This window comes from Branchiostoma belcheri, unplaced genomic scaffold, assembly GCF_001625305.1.
Source record: "Branchiostoma belcheri isolate BF01 breed outbred unplaced genomic scaffold, Haploidv18h27 scaffold39, whole genome shotgun sequence".
NCBI lineage: Eukaryota > Metazoa > Chordata > Leptocardii > Amphioxiformes > Branchiostomatidae > Branchiostoma > Branchiostoma belcheri.
In genome coordinates, this window is record NW_017804009.1 from 1,173,751 (window position 1) to 1,193,431 (window position 19,681).

General features: G+C 42.3%; 3 protein-coding genes across 3 annotated transcripts in view; 2 read left to right on the forward strand and 1 right to left on the reverse strand.

Annotated features, from left to right (window-relative positions):
• LOC109476697 overlaps nt 1-7,620 on the forward strand; it is a 14,041-nt gene extending 6,421 nt beyond the window's left edge. Inside the window, exons 2-4 of the mRNA XM_019777704.1 lie at nt 5,858-5,929; nt 6,543-6,845; nt 7,598-7,620. Coding sequence (XP_019633263.1) covers nt 5,858-5,929; nt 6,543-6,845; nt 7,598-7,620 — 398 coding nt within the window. The remainder of the gene's footprint in view (nt 1-5,857; nt 5,930-6,542; nt 6,846-7,597) is intronic.
• A 425-nt stretch (nt 7,621-8,045) lies between these two features.
• Nucleotides 8,046-8,990, forward strand: LOC109476732 (fibrinogen-like protein 1). The gene has a single exon (XM_019777737.1). The coding sequence runs from the start codon at nt 8,064-8,066 to the stop codon at nt 8,841-8,843; it is 780 nt and encodes a 259-aa protein (XP_019633296.1). The 5' UTR covers nt 8,046-8,063; the 3' UTR covers nt 8,844-8,990.
• Nucleotides 8,991-10,918: 1,928 nt separating this feature from the next.
• Nucleotides 10,919-16,576, reverse strand: LOC109476727 (cytochrome P450 2D6-like). Its single transcript, XM_019777729.1, has 7 exons — nt 16,121-16,576; nt 15,377-15,519; nt 14,592-14,802; nt 13,691-13,974; nt 12,475-12,660; nt 11,425-11,560; nt 10,919-11,156 (listed from the first exon to the last, which is right to left on the reverse strand). The coding sequence occupies exons 1-7, from the start codon at nt 16,503-16,505 to the stop codon at nt 10,978-10,980; spliced, it is 1,524 nt and encodes a 507-aa protein (XP_019633288.1). The 5' UTR covers nt 16,506-16,576; the 3' UTR covers nt 10,919-10,977.
• Nucleotides 16,577-19,681: the final 3,105 nt, after the last annotated feature.

The following is a 19,681-nucleotide window of genomic DNA, read 5'->3' on the forward strand; positions in this document are numbered from 1 at the left end:
TTCCGCCTTTCCGTCACCTTTCAGTGTGCTTAAATACGACGTAAACATATTTTGTATCTTTACGCTTCCTTTGCCAATCCGTAAATATGATGCCGCCCTTTACTATACCACACGCGTGCACGGCAGTTCACTTTACTTTGTACCTTGTTGAATTGTTGTGCAATAAATTTACCTTTACTACAAGGAGAAAAGAAATGCTCAAGGGATGGAATAAATTCAAAGGCACTTGGGATGTTTTCGAAAGTTGGCATCACTCCAGGTTTTAAGACTTGAGGACAGGATGTATGACTAAGCGGGGACTTGGATTCAAAGAAGCTTAGATTGCGTGTCGTTGTATGTGCGAGTTAGACCGGTCAAAAGGTTGATCTGTAGTCCTTATAGTTGCACGACAGACACAACATCATACAATAGGATGGTTTCAAGCTTCCAGAACGTCTGTCACAACTCATGAATCAAAGTGAAGACGTGCCTTAAGTCACGACTTGAAGGCACCTAATGCAGTTTTTAAGGCTTGAAAACCAGATTTTTCAAAAGTCAGTATTTTAGTCACGTATCTACACACTAAGTTGAAACAATGCTGTCCTGGTGTATATCGACAACATGCCCGTAGCCAGGATTTTGAAGGGGGGGGTCTTCCCACTGTTTGAGGGACCAGCGAGCGCCGAAGGGGCGAGGTTCCTGGGGGGGTCCGGGGCCATGCTCCCCCGGGAAATTTTGAAAATTGAACCTTCTGAAATGGCATTTCATGCATTTTTTTAAAGAGGATTTCAAAGAAAAAAAAATCAGAGATAACGTTTCAGTCAATGACAAAGTGAGCAGTTTTCCTACGATTCCAGCCTCGCTGGTGACACGAATCGTCCATGTTTTAAAGAAAAATCTTGGACCTTTAGATAAAAAGGGGACCAAAAAGTGGACCTTTGAGCCTTGTGGGGGTGTTCTTCCGAATCCCCTCCCCTGGCTACGGGCATGGACATTCGTGGAACAAAAATGTGGAAAATCATGACAGAAAAACGTTGTTGGAAGGACACTGGCCTGATTTTTAGGGTACCACTCTGAAAATATAGGACTCATCTTAGGACTTGTTTACGCAGTTTTAAATGCCCAAGGTATGAAATACTGATTCAAATTTTCTAATGTGGGGCAGTATGTGTCAACATCATAGAAATATTGCCTTGTTCAGAATATTTCCAGTTTTGCCACCCAGAAATTGCATTGGATGCCTTTAAGACAAGTCTTCACTCGTGATTTATAGACATATACATTGTTGTTGTTTGCTTCTTATGTTGTTATTTTGTTTTAGTCACCAAGGGTTGGCTTTCTTACCTCAGGCTACTTTACTTCAAGTTTCAAGTTTATTTATTTTACCAGGGCATACCTCAGATCCATTTATCTGTTTTTCAGGTATCCCTTGGCGCATACATTCATAAAAATTACAATTAGTTGAACACAACAATATACAACTAAGAGTAATTGCTTTTTGGAATATACAACTAACATTACAAACATGTACATGTACAAAGCAGTCACAGTATAGGCACATTTAGGCGCTAGTATAGGCACTAGCTACGCTACTTAATTAGATGAGTATGTTGTTTGTGCATTTTCCTCTTGTTTATTTGTTTACCTGTTTCCATGGAAACGTAGGTGGCTCCACCACGTGTAGTCTCGAATGACAGGCGCCCTAGATTTCTGTGACTGGTGGTAACAGAGCGTCGTGTTTTGAAAATACCGCTGCGACACGAAAACAAGCCAGAAATGTTACTCTCCAAGCAGAGGTTGTGGGGGAGTGATCGTTACCTTTTTATTTTATATATGGCCGTTTTTTGTGGCTACCTCCACCCGTCGGTGGCCGCGGACCTTCTCTGGCTAATGGATACTGCCTGGCCAATTTGATGCTGTCTTTTTGCCACCGATAGGGATCTTTTTTTTTTAGGGAGCGGTCTTTTTTTGAGGGGGGGGGGCTTATTTGTAACTTGCACGATTTTCTGATCAAACGTAGATCGCACGTAGTAGTCGCCAACCTTAGAAAAAAATGGCATTCAAGGGTTGGTGGCCAAAGGTTCTAATGCGTACGATCTACATTTGAACAGAAAATCGTATTAAAGTTGCAAATAAGCGCCCCCCCCCCAAAAAAAAAAGCCAACCGCTCCAGGAACGCATGAAAAGGAGGCTATTAGAAATGACCAGAACGCTAGCCATGCAAGGCGCCACAGTAGTCAGACCACATCTTATAAGATGATCTCGGAATGCCCAGTAAGGCCACAGTAAGTAAATTTTATGGATGACATCCTCCGCAGAATCCAAATCTAATGCGAGCGGGCGAAAAAAATCAGGCGGGTCAAAAAAACAATATTCCTATGTTTTCAAATTTTGACATCATAAACCCTGTTAAACAAGAAATGATACCTGTATTGTGCTACGTTTTCTGCCAACTATTACAACATCCATTTGTCACTGAAACAACTTTGAAAAAGGAAAGTTTTCAATCATCGTAGAAATGGTTTCGATTCAGTGGGAACATATAAAAGGAATAAAAGTCAAAACAATAAATCAGAGCCTCCTCTCTTCATGTTTATCTTCCATCCACTTTCCAGCATGGCATGCCGTTTTGCCCATTTTCGGCATGTTGACCACTGTTAAAGGGCAATCAAAATTTTTTTTCCCCAAATCAGGCGAAAATGTATGCGCGCGCTGATGTCATCCATAAAAATTACTTGCTGTGGCCTAACAATACATGGTGTTTATGGGTAACATTTCGCCAGGCGCCAACATACAAGTGAGCCCAGGTCAAGCCGTTATAGAATGTCGTAGTTAGCAGCTACAATTTTTCTTAAAAGCGTCCAATGTTAATTTCAGGGCGGCAATACAAGAAATATTCTGGACTAGGAAATCCGTCTGATAGTGATATTTACCGTCATTTCATAGCACCTTTTCGTCATCATTTCATGAAGCGTTTGAAACATCAGAAAATAAACTACTTGAGGACTCCCTTTATTTTTGGGACCACCAATAAATATTAGTAGCTAGAACCAGCCCACGAGACGAAACATGGAACCGTTTTCCATCTTATATCGCATTTGTGCCCCACAGATATAAGTATGTTATGGAATAAAGTTAACTTTACATTGATTTCCTGCATTAAAATAATAAAAAAAATGGCTTTGAAAATCCAGTCTTACTGCCATGAAATCGCTTTGGGTGCCTCTATCTGCAAAATTACATTGTTGATTTAGCAAAGATAGAATGACAAACAAACGTTCCTGCAGTTCCAGAGCAAGCCGCTAGGGGGCCCAAACTCACGTCACTTCTTCCCCAGTACAAGAGCTACTCATCAATCAAATGTCAAATGTCATGTCCATAGCATGTCTGGATCATGAGATATCAAAACCAGAAGTTCCACAACAGTACCATAAGAAGCTGCTAGGGGGTCCAAAATCTAATCATTTGCAGGTCTCATCAAGACCTACCCACCTACCAAATATCAAGTCAATCCATTAAAGCCTTCTTAAGTTATCGTGTTTCCAAACACACACACACACACACGAACGCCTCTGAAAACATAACCCTCTTAGCGAAGGTAATAAAGCTAGCATACATGGACCATCTTTCAGCATTTCTTAATTAACCATTATAACAGAATGATTTTGTAGTACTGACAGAGAGCTCAGTTTCTTATGTAGTCCTACCATGCGTCAGAGATACCGAGCGAGTTTTTCGGGTCGCTGCGTTTATTTGGAGCCGGTTTTTCCCACGCCACTTGTGACTCACACGGCTAGGTGCGTACAGCTTAGCTCGAGGACAGGTCTACAGCATTTAAACCACCACAATAGATACACGTACTTGTACCTGTAGTCGTGTCGTTGTTTTGTAAAAGCTAGTACTGGGGCATAAAATATAACGCACGAGGGCTCTACTTACGAAGTATACTATTTGAAGGTACTCAGAGTGATTTCAGGGCAGCAAACCTGGATCTTCAAAGTCAACTTTCTGGTCATTTTTATAATATAGTAAGTTGAATCGACCCTATTCAATGGCATACAAATACCTGTAAGGCATAAATGCGATATCGCTGACGAAAACAGTTGCTTGTTTCGCATCGTAGGCTGGCTCCATATATTGGTGGTACCAAAAATAATGGGAGTCTTCAAGTAGCTTGGTATTGGCCTATTTTGAAGTATGAAATGATGACACATGTATGCGTCAAGAAATTGTAATAAATGTCAATATTACACAGATTCCCTCATCCGGAATATTTTTTGTTCTGCCACGTACCCTGAAATTGCATTGGATGAACAGTCGCACCCATCCCTTCCTTAAATATCCTGAAAAGAGAGAAAAAACTTTTCATATCACAAACGTATTCTCTCCTATGTTTAGCAGAAGAAAAACTGACGCGTCCTATTTAAAAAAAACACCAGAAGACCTCGATCGTGCCCATGATGTCACTAAGTTGTTTTTAGGCAAGTTTTTTTTTTATGTCTAAGGCCACACCAAGTAAATTTTATGGATGACGTCCGCGCGCGCATTGATTTTGGTCTGTTCCTGGAAAAAAAAAACAAGAAATTCCCTTCCTGTAACTATGACCAAAGAGTCACGACAGTGCCGCAAATCGTCAGATTGATGTGATACCCGTAACGAGAAAACAGGACAGGACGACAACTGCTGTTCCATCTGATTTATTGCTGTTTTGATGATGAATAAAAGACTTCTTGTTTGTTAGACTGTGTCACCTCACTCAATTTGTGTCCTAACATTTGTCGTCTCTTAGTATATTTCTAATCTAGGCATCTTGTTTTTCAGGGCCCTTCTTGTTTTTTTTCGCCCTCTCGCATTAGATTTAGGGTCTCCAAAGGACGTCATCCATAAAATTTACTTGGTGTGGCCTAAACTCCTGAGGGGAAATGTTTGGCAAAGTAAAAGTTTATAAAGGAAGTGACGCGGGTTGGATAAGGGACAGAAAGCAGACTTGATCCATGTCTTAGGCTGGGTTGCCCGAGTCTAAGCCACGGATGGTCGATCTGAAATATTTGGCATTGCACGTAGATCTAAGGTCAGTCATACCATGGGTTCTTGTGCGGTGACTAGCTAGAGCAGGGTTTGGTTAGCCTCTACCAGGCTTCGGGAGGCGGCGGAAAAGAGCAGAAGCTGGCCAAATAGAGAGATAACATGCCAGGGGAGTTGGTCCGCTAGATATTTTAAAAACTGTACTCTCTAGCGGACAAATTCCCCTGGCATGTTATCTCTTTATTTAGCAACTTCTACTCTTTTCAGCCGCCTCCCGAGGCCTGGTAGAGACTAGCTAGAGGGTTTGGTGGCAGGTGTTGTTTACCTGCCCATACGAAGAAATGAAACGGTATACATGACTGAGACCTAAACCAGCTCAGAAAAGAACAAACAAGTAGTCATACATTCAAGTACCAGAGTTATCAACCAAGGACTGAGGTGTATAAAAAAGCCTTTTCTCCCTTTATATACATATCATGAAAGTTCATCTGTGTTGAATTGGTACAAGTCATTATGAAATAAAAACTGAGCTTTAACTTCCAACACACTTAGACTACAAAATTGAGACTTATCCCAAATTTTCGGTTGACTCCATCAACCTTGTTCACGAAATGGACGCGTCTACTCTTGGAACGAGACACGTGACCGTAGTAGCGTATGTGCCATATAACTTGTGTCGCCCCCCGTCTCTGTTCAGGGTAGGTCTGTGAGCTCTTTTGTAGACCGCCTCCTTAACTCCTCTTGCAAGAAGGTTTAAAGAGGGTTATAATGAATCTTAAACATGTCGTACGTACTGTAACCAACGTTACCCTAGCTACATGAGAGTAATCGGAGGTACTGTTTTACTTGACAGTTTTACAGGACGAGAATGCTGCCCTGAAGTCTACAATCGCGCAGCAGCAGCGGAAACTGGACAAACTTGAAGGTAAGGAGAAGTCCACTAGTCTTCTAATCTACTTCAATGTCAATTGAATGACACGCGAAAGAAAAAGTCGATTTTCCTTATATAATTATGCATAAAAATTCTATAGCTAGGTGGGTTTTTACTCAATAAGGCCACAGCAAGTAAATTTTATAGATGACATCCTCCGCAGACTCCAAATCTAATGCGAGCGGGCGAAAAAAAACAAGGCGGGCCGAAAAAAGCAAGGTTTCTACATTTTAAAATGTTCACCTTAATCATTGTACAAATGGTTTTGATTCAGTGGGAACATCACATATACACAGCCAGCATCGCATATCACTACATTAAAGAAACAAAACATTAAATCAGAGCCTTTTCTTGTCTCCTCTCTTCATAGTTATCTGTCATCCATCTTCCGGCATGGCAACAGACGTCTTTGCCCATTTTCGGCATGGTGGCCACTGTCAGAAGGCAACAAAATTTCTTGTTTTTTCCCCCAAAATCAGGCGAAAGTTAATGCGCGCTGATATCATCCATAAAAATTACTTGCTGTGGCCTAACTGATCATTTGGAGATCATTCGGTGCTGTTGCAAGTTTAACACTTTCGTTTGTTCCGTATCTGCTTATCTTCAGAGCATGTCTCTAAACTTTACAAGATGTTCAACGGATGTCGCTGTGAAGATGAAAACACGGGATCCTCGGACCCAGAATCTACCACCGCTGGCGACAGTCCTGTTACGCCACCTACCGGAAGTAGTCGACCTAGCAACCTCCTGTCAACCCAAGGGAAAGAAGGCGTACAGCAGGATGAGTCGGATTCAAAGGGCGATACTTCGGAAGAGCCACTATCACAGAATCCTCAAGATGTGGAACCAACAACTAGATCTACACCTGTAAGGGCTACAACTATGTCCAAACTACTAACGACAACAGAAGGTACGTTACCTCAGAAAATAGTTTTTTTTTCAGGATGGTAAAGTATAGGATACAGGTGTTTTCTTTTACACAACCAACTATTCTCACCTAAAGTGCTGACGTTTCAAAAGCGCCACCTACCGATAGCGGCGAAAAGCAGAACTCCAGTCAGAAGCTCTGAGGAAGGTGTCTGATAGACACCGAAACGTCCGACACTATAGGTGAGAAAATTTGTTGTGTAAAAGAAAACTATTGTATCCAGAAGGCACGTCAGTTTTCCTTGCATTTGTAATTGGCCTCCAATGCAATTTGCGGATAGCCTGGGTGCCATCCCCCGTAGTATTCGCCCGCTCTACGTCGCTAGCTTACCACTGGAAGCAAGCGACATTAGGGAGCGGGCGAATACTACGGGGGATGGCACCCAGGCTAATTTCAGGGTGGCAAAACTGGATTTTCAAAGTCAATTTTCTGGTCATTCTTTTAATGTTGTACATTGAATTGGAATTAACCCTATCCCATAGCATACTGATATCTGTGAGACAAAAATGCAATGTCACTGACAGCTCGAAAACAGTTGCATGTTTTGTATCATAGGCTGGTTCTATATATTAATGGGTGGTACCCAAAAGATATTGAAACGCCTCACGTAACTTGTTTTGGGGCTATTTCATACGCTTTAAGTATAAAATGATGACGAAAATCTGCTACAAAATGGCAGTTTATGTCAATATCAGACAGTTTCCTCATCCAGAATATTTGATATTCTTTTGCAGTTTCCCGCCTTGAAATGCGTTGAATGCAACATGGCCGTTCTATGGCAATTGTTGCAGTTTACAAAAGGGTTGTTTTTGGGAGATTAAACATAAAAGGTATAAAATGAGAAAAAACACATCAAGGGGTACAAAGACCCATAACAATGTGACGTAACTACCGTTGTCGTGAAGAAAATCCAACTCACCAGAAATTAACTCACCAGAAATCTTCGACTGAATCGCTCAGTCTTCGTCAGCTTTATGACCCAAGTGCTGTGGACACGTGACTTTTAGCCACGTGTGACGTCAGCACTGGGTTAAAGTTCGTCGGAAGTCGGTACCGCCCCCCCCCCCCGTCACGAGTGAAGGTTGGTATGCTCTGATGTAGATGGCTTCTTTCACCCCCCTCGCACAGTAATCCCGTTGTGTGTTGTCGTTGACGCTCGTTCTTCCCTATCCCACAGACAAGCCCCAGGTCCCGCGTGCTATGGACTGTGCCGAGTTGTACCACAGCGGCCTGCGGCTGGACGGTATCTACTCCATCACCGCCCAACTCGGAAGGGAACGCCGCTCCATGGACGTCTTCTGCGACATGACCACGGCAGGAGGAGGCTGGACGGTCATTCAGCGACGCCTGGACGGCTCCGTCATGTTCAATAGGACCTGGCACCAGTACAAACGCCGCTTCGGCAAAATCCGCGGCGAGTACTGGCTCGGTTTGGACAACATGTACTTCCTGACGAACCAGAGAAACTATACCCTGCGGATTGATATGGAAGATTGGGAAGGAAACAGTGCATACGCGCGGTATGATATCTTCAGAGTGGGCGGTGAGTGGGCCTACTACCAGCTGTCCATTGGGAACTACAGCGGGACGGCAGGCGACAGTTTCAACGGGCACAACGGCGTCAAGTTTTCCACCGTAGACCAGGACAATGACGAGAAGGAGGACCACAACTGCGCCAGGGGGAGGGGCGACGGCTGGTGGCACTGCGGCTGCACCCCCCGCTGGACGCCCTTCGGCAGCTGCAGCATGGATAGTTTCGAGTGTGGAGGTGCCTTCATCAACGGAAAGTACCTCGGAAACTGTAAGGATCGGGAGGACTGGAGATCAGAGTTCTACGGACAGACGTGTTGCGGTTTAGACGACTGTTGTGGATGGTTAGAGGGTGTGGTCTGGTACAGATGGAAGAAGGCCGTCTCTCTGAAGTCGGTATCCATGAAAATCAGGCCCAGAGACTTCAAAATGGAATTAGAGCTTCCATAAGCAATACAACAACCGAAAAATATAATACAGTACAAAACCAAATACGTAACAAAAGTACCAAGTATTTAACACAACATTCATGTTACAGATTTGCAGTAGAAAGTATACGCATAAAGCTGGGTTATATACATGTATATTATATCTTTTTCGGTAAGAAAACGTATATGCCTGTTATCACAAAACGTGCTGGAGTTTTAAACCCCGGGCAGGGTACTGGTAATATGACAATATGATAAAATGGACCAATACGTAACGCAGCTGTAAGTTTAGTGCAAAATAAAGCACCTAACCAAATAATCAACAAAAGGTACCCGATTTGTAGTTTTGGGCTATAGTTGTCTGTGTGGAATTCATACTGTAGTATGTATTCATATTAAGCTGCATGGGTTATTTCTCATAGATGCGTCGGACATAGTTACAAGTAATTTTTTAGGAGAACCGTAACATTACTACACAATACCGCACTAGCCTGGAGCAAACCAGACGCCATATACATTAACTATGCAAATCGAGGTAAAACACAACCAGTGAGGTCGTGTGGCGTGTGAAGTGCTCGACTCGGAACCAAGAGGTTCCGGGTTCAAGTCCTGACATGCCACCAATCTTGTGCCCTTGGGAAAGGCACTTTACACGACCTTCCTCACTTAGCTCAAGTGAAAATCAGTATTGTCCTGTCCTGTATTTGTACTCTGCGGCATAAAATAAGTTGATATAACTTGAGTGTGCCGTCGCCACGTTTGGCCAAGAAATGTTGGAATAAAAAAAAACTGTACAGACAGATGCATGAAGAACTTGATTGCGCGACAATTGCACATGGTACAAAGTATTTAAAAAGACGAAATGGAGTATGGAATAAGATCTAATATAGAATAAAACCTAATATATCTTAATAGCTTTGATGATATAAATGTATCGTAATGGTTTGATTTTCATCGTACTGTGTAGTACTGTGTAGTAGAACAGTCTAAAATACTTGAGTCAGGCTGTTACATCTTGTCAGATTGTGACAAGCTAAAGACATTGTAGCTGTAAATACTTCACCGGTGTACTAATCTATATAGAATAAGACTTCACTCATTATTCTAGATTATTGCACGTAGGCTAGCGACGTTTTTAATTAATAAAATGTAACGTTATAGTTCTATTAAATTATAGCCTGGTATCCAGCCTTGTTAGCTTTAGTCCGCTACCCAACAAGAGGAGCGGATCTTGGGTAGCGGACTAAAGCTAACAAGGCTGGATACCAGGCTAATTAAATTATGGTGTGCATGTTTGTATAGTTTATATTAACTAAAATAGTTACTGCTTCAATGAAGTATGGTGATCTGTATTGCTGTAAATGTTTTAGCCATTTTTCTTTTATATTTGTGGCAAACTTGTATCTTCGTTTTCATAAAGGTTGTTTGATATTTTGTTACAGAAAATGCGTTGCTTGTTTCTTTCGTGGATTGTGAGACAAGTAAGTTGTGAATTGGACAAGCAAAGCGATTTTAAGTCCTGTCATTATAAATCTGAGACAGTCAATGACTCAAAGTCGCGGTGAATCTAGATCTAGTAGGAATATGTTGCAGGTAATCCTAATTTTTCCTTCCTCTTTAACATGCTACCACTAATTCTTATCTTAGATATTTGGTGCTGTCGTCATCATCAGACAAATAAGACGAGTCACGTACGCGTCATTTCCTGCACATCTAGCCAATTCACATCCCCAGGATGCATTGCGAAAACAGGGGTCAAACCAGGAAGGCATCGGAATGATCCTGTTGACGTTAAACAGCTTGGTTTTCACTGTGTTTTGAGGTGTCGGAGCATTTTATGACAACAAATTGAGTATGAAGTTTTTGTGTTCTTTTTAACTTGGAATATGTGGTTTGTAACGTTACAGCATCAGTATAGCGTTACCACTATAACGTTACAAACCACATATTAAAAAAAAAATTATTCTCTATTTGTTGTCAGATTCAACCCATAGCAATTTGATTAACGTTGAGCATAAAATGCTCCGACACCTCAAAACACAGTGAAAACCAAGCTGTTTAACGTTAACAGGATCATTCCGATGCCTTCCTGTCCTATGCAAATGAAGATTAGACCCCTGTTTTCGCAATGCATCCTAGGGATGGGAATATATAAACTAACGCGGAATCGCACAGAGCTTAAAAGGATGCGGGGTCAACGACAGACGAAAGAGGCCGTCAGTGGTTGGAGTAGGAGCGCCCTCTGGCGACATGAAGGTGAAGGACTGCAGCAGGGTCGAGAAGAACAGGAACAGCTCCATCCTGGCCAGCTGCTCACCAAGACAGGCACGTCGGCCTGGAAATACAAAATGCTGACTTATAACCAGCCACTGTCAAATAGAAAGTATATATTCTTACTTTCTTATAATGATATCAATAACTCTTAGCCTCCTTCGCAGTCTTGTTGGGCGTCGGCGTTATTTTTTCTCTGAGCGACGCGAGTAAAATATGCCGCCGCGAGGGACGATTTGCTGCCGAGGGAGTTTTTCCCACGGAGAGGTTTCCGTGGCAAAAACTCCAACAAGACGCCCAACAAGATGCGAAGGAGGCTAAATAACTCTTACCTCCCCCAAAAGGCATGAAGGAGTCAGGCTTGTTGATGACGTTCCCTTCCGCGTCCAGAAACCTTCCGGGGTCAAACCGGTCCGGATCAGGCCAGTAGGCGGGGTCCATGTGGAGGGAGTACAGGTTCAGTAGAACCTGGAATAGAAATGGCGTCATTGGTGAAAATCCAAGATGGCGGACCATATTACTAGCTTTGGTGTAACCAAGGCTCAAACAAACAAACAAATGTTGTTTTAAACTTTACTTTCATCATAACGTATTTTTTCACATTAAACGTTCATATAAACATCGTTGGTCCATTCGCATTGTGTTTTAGGCTGTATGTTGAAAAAATCTAAGTTTAAAAATTCAAGATTGACGATCTAAGATATCGATGGCGGATAGCTTCAATATGCATGACGTAATTTTACGACCAAACTATCCTCTGAAACTTTGGTTTTCATACGATTAGTAGTTATTGAGTTACATGGGGCGGGCCTCAAATGCCCCCTTCGGTCCCATGACAAAAAAAAACGGTCTGAATATGGTTAAAAGGATTCTGAACGGATAAATCTTAGTCATTTGGCCACTTTTATGCATTTTTACAACGTTAGAAAAAGAACTTGTGACCTTATGAACGGCAACAATACCTTCATGAAAGTTCATCTGTGTTGGTAGTTATTACATGTTTAAAGTTAAAACTTTTGGTCCAACAAGCCAGGTTCCAAGAACATACACGGCCAAGCTCTGCCAGTTCAGAGGTGTCACAACGCATCCACATAGAGCCACCCGGACCTTTTGTTTCACTTGACACTGTAAGGATTTTAGACACTGAACTAGACTATTTCTTGAGAGGTGTGAAGGAAGCCATATACATCAGGGCCCACCACCCTTCATTGAACCGCGACGGGGGCCGACATCGTCTACCAGATACCTTTGACCCAGTGTTGACGTCACTCTTCAAAGAAGCCACGTCAGTCTACTGAGGAAGACCAGAGTGACTGGTCGAAAGCTCTAGGTGAATTTTTTGTGTTGGACCAAAGGTTTTAACTTTAAACAAGCAACAATACCTGGGTTCCCTTAGGGATGACATATTCCAGCACTTTGACCGACTCCGTGGTGGCGTGGTGAACAACAGGTGCGAGGGACCGGATCCTTATGACCTCCAGCAGACAGGCGTTCACGTAGGGCAGCTGGGAACGGTGGGACAGGGTGGGTAGACCCTCACCAACAACGGCATCAAGCTCCTGCTGCACCTGTTAAAGGTACTGTACATTGTATTGAAGTCAGTCTTAAAGACCAAATGACACCAAAAAAAGTCATACATACAAATATAAAGTCACTGGAAGTTTGTTCCAATCATGATGACTGAGAAATTGACCTTGTACGGCCTTCTAAAAGTGGACTCTCTAGCAAGCTTTCCAATTGCTCACTTCAGGCATCTCTATTTGCATCTCTGTTTTATTTGGGATTTCTGTGCTTTTTCCTGAACTGACATCAGCTCAGGAAAAAAAAATACAGATATGCAAAAATAAAATGTAGAGATGCAAATCGCCTGTCAGGACTGGCTTGTGCTGACGTTTCCAAGGTAGGGCATTAAAATTTGGAATGTAACAGGAGAACCGTGCATATTTATTGTAAATGGGTCTGTTAGCCAGGTATTACTAGTTATGTCAATTACTATCAGTTAAGGTCATATTTTTGTGTCATGCGAACTGAGACATGAGACATGGTAATTTGCCCTACAAGTCACAATGAATGCTAGGTAGCCAGTAGGGAATCATCGTGAAAGAAAGGGAACATGCAGTTCAGAAAGAAGGACAGAGGCCTACATTTTAAGTGATCTTTGGGCCACACCAATTTAATTTCTTGGTTAACGGATTCGCCCGCTTCATTGGTTTTTCTGATTTGCAAAAAAAAAAAAAAAATAAATTCAGAATCAACTGCAAAATGCTCATATTTTGCCGGCCCTGAACAGTTAAAAACAGTCATTTTCTTCCTAGTTGTTAAAGTTAGTCCATCTTTCAATGCAGTGGTATCATTAAATGTTTAAAATTCATTGCTTAAATTTTGAACCAGCCTGGTGTGTTGACTTCATGACTCCTATCGTACCATTTTGGGCCATAATAGGATGCCTAGGCCTGTTTTTATTTTTTTCGCCCGCCTGCTCCATTATTTTTCTAGAAAAATCCGTTACCAACGAAATTACATTGGTGTGGCCTCAGCAGGCTTTACGTTGTCTGACATAAACCCACAGCGTAGAATATGAGGGAAACCAGAGCCTACTTTATTTTGGATGTCCGGGTTCAAAATCATATAGAGCAGACCCCACAGCAGTGTGTTGGTGGTTGTTTCTATTCCCGCAAAGAAGAGGTCCTGGGCCATGTACATGACGTTCTCCTCCGTCAGACCCTCCACCTTCTCCTGCTTCTCAACCTCCAGCAGGCAGAAGTCCAGGAAGTCTCGCGGGTTCTCGCGATCCAGGTTCTCGCGATGGCGAGATATCTCCTGTCTCAGCACATTTTGGATCTTGAAGTTTTCTTTTGACGCATTGATGCCGGCTCTATTCACTGTAAAGCACCCGGGGAATAGTCACACAAAAATACAGTTTGGGGCCTGCAAAATCACTCACTAAATTCCCTCGTATCAATGACCAATGCCATATTTACAAGACCTTCATAGTAATGTTATTCAAAGGGTAATTTTACCCAATTATTATTATTATTTATTGGTTTATTTGTATCAACAACATATCTCGCAGCCTTGACATACAGGGCTGAATTCTGATGTTTGTTTACAATATAAATCATTAATAGTAGGGAAATACAAATTACAATCATATCGGAATCTACAGATTGATATAATATCACTCTGGTTCAACGAATTTAGATATTTACATTAATGTCTTATATCACACAAGTTTTAACATACATGAAAAAGAATAGTCATCATAAATAAATAAATCATCATCATAAATCAATTCCTGTGTCACAATAAAGTAGCGGTCAGTGGAACTTGTGATGCTATTCTTTACGTATTTGTCCTGTTTAGAAAGGATACCATGCAAGGGATTGGGCTTTTTTTGTATCTGTCAGTCCTGGTTGTGATAGTGTCTATAGTATGAGCTAATTACAAATGTATGTTAGCTTATATGATCTATAAAAAAACATTCAAGTAGTCTACCTACCGACGGGAATAAACTGTAGAAAAGGGAAGACGCTGATGATGCTTCCAGCTGCAAGTTCTGCCATGATCGCGGCAACCGCCTCTGAAAGTTCCCGGAACGTCTCGTCCTTATAGTCGTACCGCTTCCCCATCACCATGGAACAGATGACGTTTGCAACTGTCACTGTGACGTCATGAGCGATGTCAAAAGGCTTTCCATTGTATTCTGCAATCTGAACACAATAATTTGTACATCTGCAAAACCATTCACCAGTTTCCCATCCCCAGAATGCATTGCGAAAAGAGGGGTCTAAACCTCATTTGCATAGGACAGGAAGGCACCGGAATGATCCTGGTGACGTTAAACAGCTTGTTTTTCAGTGTGTTTGAGGTGTTGGGGTAACATTAATTAAATTACTATGGGTCGAATCTGACAACAAATAGAGAATGAATTTATTGGAATATGTGGTTTGTAACGTTATACTGATGCTGTAACGTTACAAACCACATGTTCCACGTTGAAAAGAACACAAACACTTCATTCTCTATCTGTTGTCAGATTCGAACAATAGTAATTTAATTAATGTTGGGTCGGCGGCAAAAGAAGACTAAGCGTAATACATGAAGTACGTCAGCGGATACAGGGAAACCAGCTGGAGATAGGTCCGTGGCATAACTCGCCTGTGCTTGGTAAAGGCCGGGGCCGAAAAATTACCGCCAAGCCGACCACAGGTTTGGTACCCGGGCTAATGGAATATTCGAGCGGAAAAGTTTCGGATTTTGGTTCAAAGGTTGGTTTCGTCTTACCCTGTTGCAGAGACAGCTCGCCTCCTCTCGGATTTTCTCCTCAATGCTGCCAGTTCCGACCCTCATGCCCAGGTTCTTCAGGACGGCGGTGGCGAACCTCTTTCTCTGTCTGAACTCGGGTCCCCAGCGTGCGCCAACTATGCCTGCAGGAACAAAAATACGTCTTGAACCTGTAATTCAGTATCATACATACCTCATCATGTATCTAATGTAATATCATCAATCAATCAATCAATCAAATGGTGTTTTATTCATTAAAAACGTGGACTTTGCAGCCAAGGGCTGAATTACGTCCAGTTGTACATGCAAATTCATTACACATTTATTTACACAGGTATTAACACAAATACCCACATCATTATTCACAACGTCTTTAACATACTGTGTCTTTAACATACTGTGTCTACGACAAACAGTGACTGCTCAAGAGATGGATCATATATGGGACGCTACTCTGTTTGTACCGGTCAGTTCTACATTTGGTAAGAGTCAGTTTATTACTGGAACGAGTGGTGCGCTCAGTGGTGGTGCCCCTCCTGGGCGGTAGCCAGTGTTGGAAGTCCTGTGATCGGAGAATTTTCCTAGCAAAATACATGCTGATGGTAGGACAGCAGCCGACCTTTACTGTCACAAGACTTGAAAAGTATCAACGAACGTCCTTAAAATGACCTTATTTTTGGCTGTAAACCTATTGCACGACTTCAGTGAGGAAAAGCGTATGCATATAATGAAATATAAGTTTACCTTTTCCAAAACCAAGAATCATATCAGCTAGGTAAATTGGCGGCCTGGAGGCGAAAAGCTCGGACCTGTCCACGAGCGCGTCCTTGACGGCAGTGTAGCCGTTCAGAACCACCACATCTTCCATCCCCATCCTGACGGTGAAGACGTCCCCGTACTGCCGCCTCCACGCCGTGAGCTTGAGGTGAGGCGCTCGGCCCAAGGCGAGGAGGTGCCCGAGAACAGGCACGCGTCCTGCCGGGTAGGGAGGCAGGTTTCTCCGGCGCTTCAAGAGGAAACATGCCAAGAAAAGAGCCGTGGAGAAAACGAGAAAAGACTGCAGAGTCAGCCCAGAGATCTGCAAAATCTCCCGGACGGACTCAGTTATCCAGCCGACGATAACGGCCATTTTTGTCGCTAACCTTATTTGCCCTCGCGCCTTTTGTCTTAAGTGAAGAAGTCGTCCGACGACTGGTATGATTACATCGATACAGCAGGGTCAAACGTCTCATTATCCGTCTCTTCCAGACAACTACCGGGGCATTTCCATAATCACCTGTTTGGGTAAATTGTTCTCGTCAATTTTAAACACTCGCTTAGTTAATTTTGCAGAAAACAATAGTCTTTTCAAACCCCACCAAGCAGGTTTTAGAAAAAAACTTTAGAACAACAGATAACCTATTTGTATTAAGTACCTTAGTCAGTAAGTATATTAGTAAAAAACTCTAGACTTTTTGAATGCTTTGTAGATTTTAGCAAAGCTTTTGATTCGATCTGGAGAAACGGTCTGCTCTTCAAATTGAACCAGTTAGGTATAAGGGGGTAATTTCCTACAAACAATCAAAGATATGTATTCAAAAACTACTAATCGTGTTAAATATAGCCACGATCTAACAGAGCTCTTCGTTACAACTCGCTGTGTTAAACAGCATTGTGATCGTAGATCAAAAGCAGCAAATGTGGGTCTAGTGTGCCCTGCTTGAAGTCTGTGGTCTACAATCAGGCCATACTATGTGTCCTTTTAGAGACAAAGAATTCGCGTCCTTGTGGTCTGACGCCACCGGAAGCTATCCAAGGCCAAAATGCAGTAGACAAAGCAGTTAGGGCACGCATGCATGAACTATGACCTGCATTCTTTACCTGGTGTAACCTCAGAAATATCGGTGCCTTTCTTAATGCATTTGTAAGGTAAAACGACTTTCAAAGTCATCTACATCATAAATGTATGTTTCTTGTTCATAACAGTTTTGTTAAGAAACGACAGGACTATTTACTGGTTTCCAACAAATTTTCCCAGGCGTGGAGAACTTAGATCCTACTATGTTTATTACCCATGAAGGTGTAATAATTGTAGATCTCCAATGAAAGCTTGTATTCCTCAATCCTCCCGTCTTTTTTTCTCATAATAACAGCATTTTCCACAGATATGTGTTTCCGAAGCAATGTGCAATGGGCTACCTGGAATATTTTTCACAGAATTTTTTTTTCAGAACCACACTGAAAATTAACAGACACAAGGAAAAGGGACGGAAAAAAAGAAAGGGACGACAAAAATGGTGAATACCAATGTACCAGGCTGTAACATTCACACAAATAAACAACTATTTGAGGCACTTGAAACATTTATTTCCACCACAAAACGTTTTGATAGTCCTTCCAGAGATATCACATTAAGTTAACCTCATATGATCTTCGTTATATACTTACTCACATATTGTATTATATTTAATTGTCCATGACCTCTGACCTCCAAAACAGCATATTATTATCTTGATTGAATACTTTATTCAAAGTTTATACTTTTAATTGATTGATTTTAGCTTAATGTCGTACTTGTTAGTCTATTGTATTAGTATGTTATATTGTGTATGTTAATCTTTGTACTGTTTGGCACCCGAAATCAGCTATGCTGCCTGGGTGGCCAGTGTATTGTCGTGTTACAATTGAATTAAAATAATACCAATGTAGGTTATACCATCCCGATGTTACGCTGAGAAACATCGAACTGAAGTTCTTCCCACCAAACACCACATTGAGACTTCAACATATGGATCAGTGTATTATTCAGACGTTGAAACTCAAATATAGGAAGCGTCAATTCAGGAGGATCTTGCAGGAGATACAAGACGACAAGGAAGCCACCAGTACGAGAGGAGAGACTCCGGTAGAGTCATGGTGGACATCAAGAGGCCAGATGCAGTACGCAGGTCGCCATCAGAAGACACCATCAAGTATTTCAAGAAGGCCGGCTTCTGTGAGTTAGTGATTCATTTCAAACAACATTGTTAAGATGCATTTGAACATAGAATATTTTACCTGTTCAGATTGTGTTGTGTTTTTTAATGTAAGAAATGCATAATTGCTGTGTTTGCAAAACATTCCGATTGTTTGGTATGACACAAAGGATGACACAAATTCATTGTTGTAAACACGTTGATGAATGAGTAACCAGGCAAATGTACAATTGTCTTTATTTTTTTGTTATTTTTTTATCGATGATAGGTGGCGCTCTGTAGCGGGCAGCCGCGGTTTCTATACCTCCGCCCTACAGTAGCGTCTACGGTGTCTTCAACCGTCTTTTTCTCATTGAAGTGCAATATAAGTGTTACTGTCTGTTTTGTAAGTCTCCGTACGTTATCCAAGGCGTTCGTTACCTAGTCGGAACTGTACTACAGAAGTGTTGCGAATGACTTGCTATGTCGGGAGTGATCAAGCCAACTTGGGTAATGGCGTCCACCGCAGTGCGACGATATTCCAGTGGATTCCTCCAGAGCCTGCGAGGTACGGCCATCCCGATGGATTCACTCACCAAGAAAGCCCTGCTGACTAATGGATTGCTTCGGAGGGGTAGTCCACGAGGAAACAAGGCAGGTAGAAACTTTCAGCGAAGTATTCCCACCATAGTCGGACAGCGCCCTCCCCAATCTCTATGGGACCGTTTCATATGTGTATATTTTTCTTTCTCTACAAGAAGGCACTGTATGTGTAATACAACATAATGCATGTTTTCTGGATTTTCTAAAAAAAATAGAATGTGTAAATATTTTTTCATATTTAAATGATGCACATGCAAATTTCTATTCTTTTCAAATCAGGGCGCCATGGTATTGGCTGCTGCAACTCCACTACAAAGGGACCAGACAGAAACAGTCATGGCAACCACAGAGGGCAAGAGAGAGGAACAGTGCCAGGAAGAGACGGAAGACGCAGCCGTTACAGCTGAGGTGCAGAGAGAAATGACAGAATCTGAACATCTGACAGAAGTTCTAAACATAGGGGAGGCTGACACTAGCTTGTTTGCAATAGGGAGCTTGATAAGTGAGACCATGGAGACAACACTATCCTTCCGGTCACTGCTGTCCCTAGAGACAACAGAGACAGCCCCTGAAAGTCCATCGACATCCTTCCAGACACCACCATTCCAGTCTACACCATCCTCATCACTGCAGACATCTTCAAGATCACGAACACCATCGCCTCTTCCACCAAGGTCACCATTACCATCACCCCAGCGATCTCCTCCAACATCATCATCACCCAGTCAATCTCCGAGGGCGTCACCATCACACCGTTCAGCGCCAATGT

Bases quoted from the DNA above. Each gene is read 5' to 3' on its own strand.
- LOC109476732 (XM_019777737.1), top strand. From the start codon at position 8,064: ATGGACTGTGCCGAGTTGTACCACAGCGGCCTGCGGCTGGACGGTATC.
- LOC109476727 (XM_019777729.1), bottom strand. From the start codon at position 16,505: ATGGCCGTTATCGTCGGCTGGATAACTGAGTCCGTCCGGGAGATTTTG. The intron at 13,975-14,591 runs GTAGGTAGACTA...GGTGCTTTACAG, and splicing joins TCTACAGTTTATTCCCGTCG to TGAATAGAGCCGGCATCAAT. The intron at 12,661-13,690 runs GTAGGCTCTGGT...TACCTTTAACAG, and splicing joins ACCCGGACATCCAAAATAAA to GTGCAGCAGGAGCTTGATGC.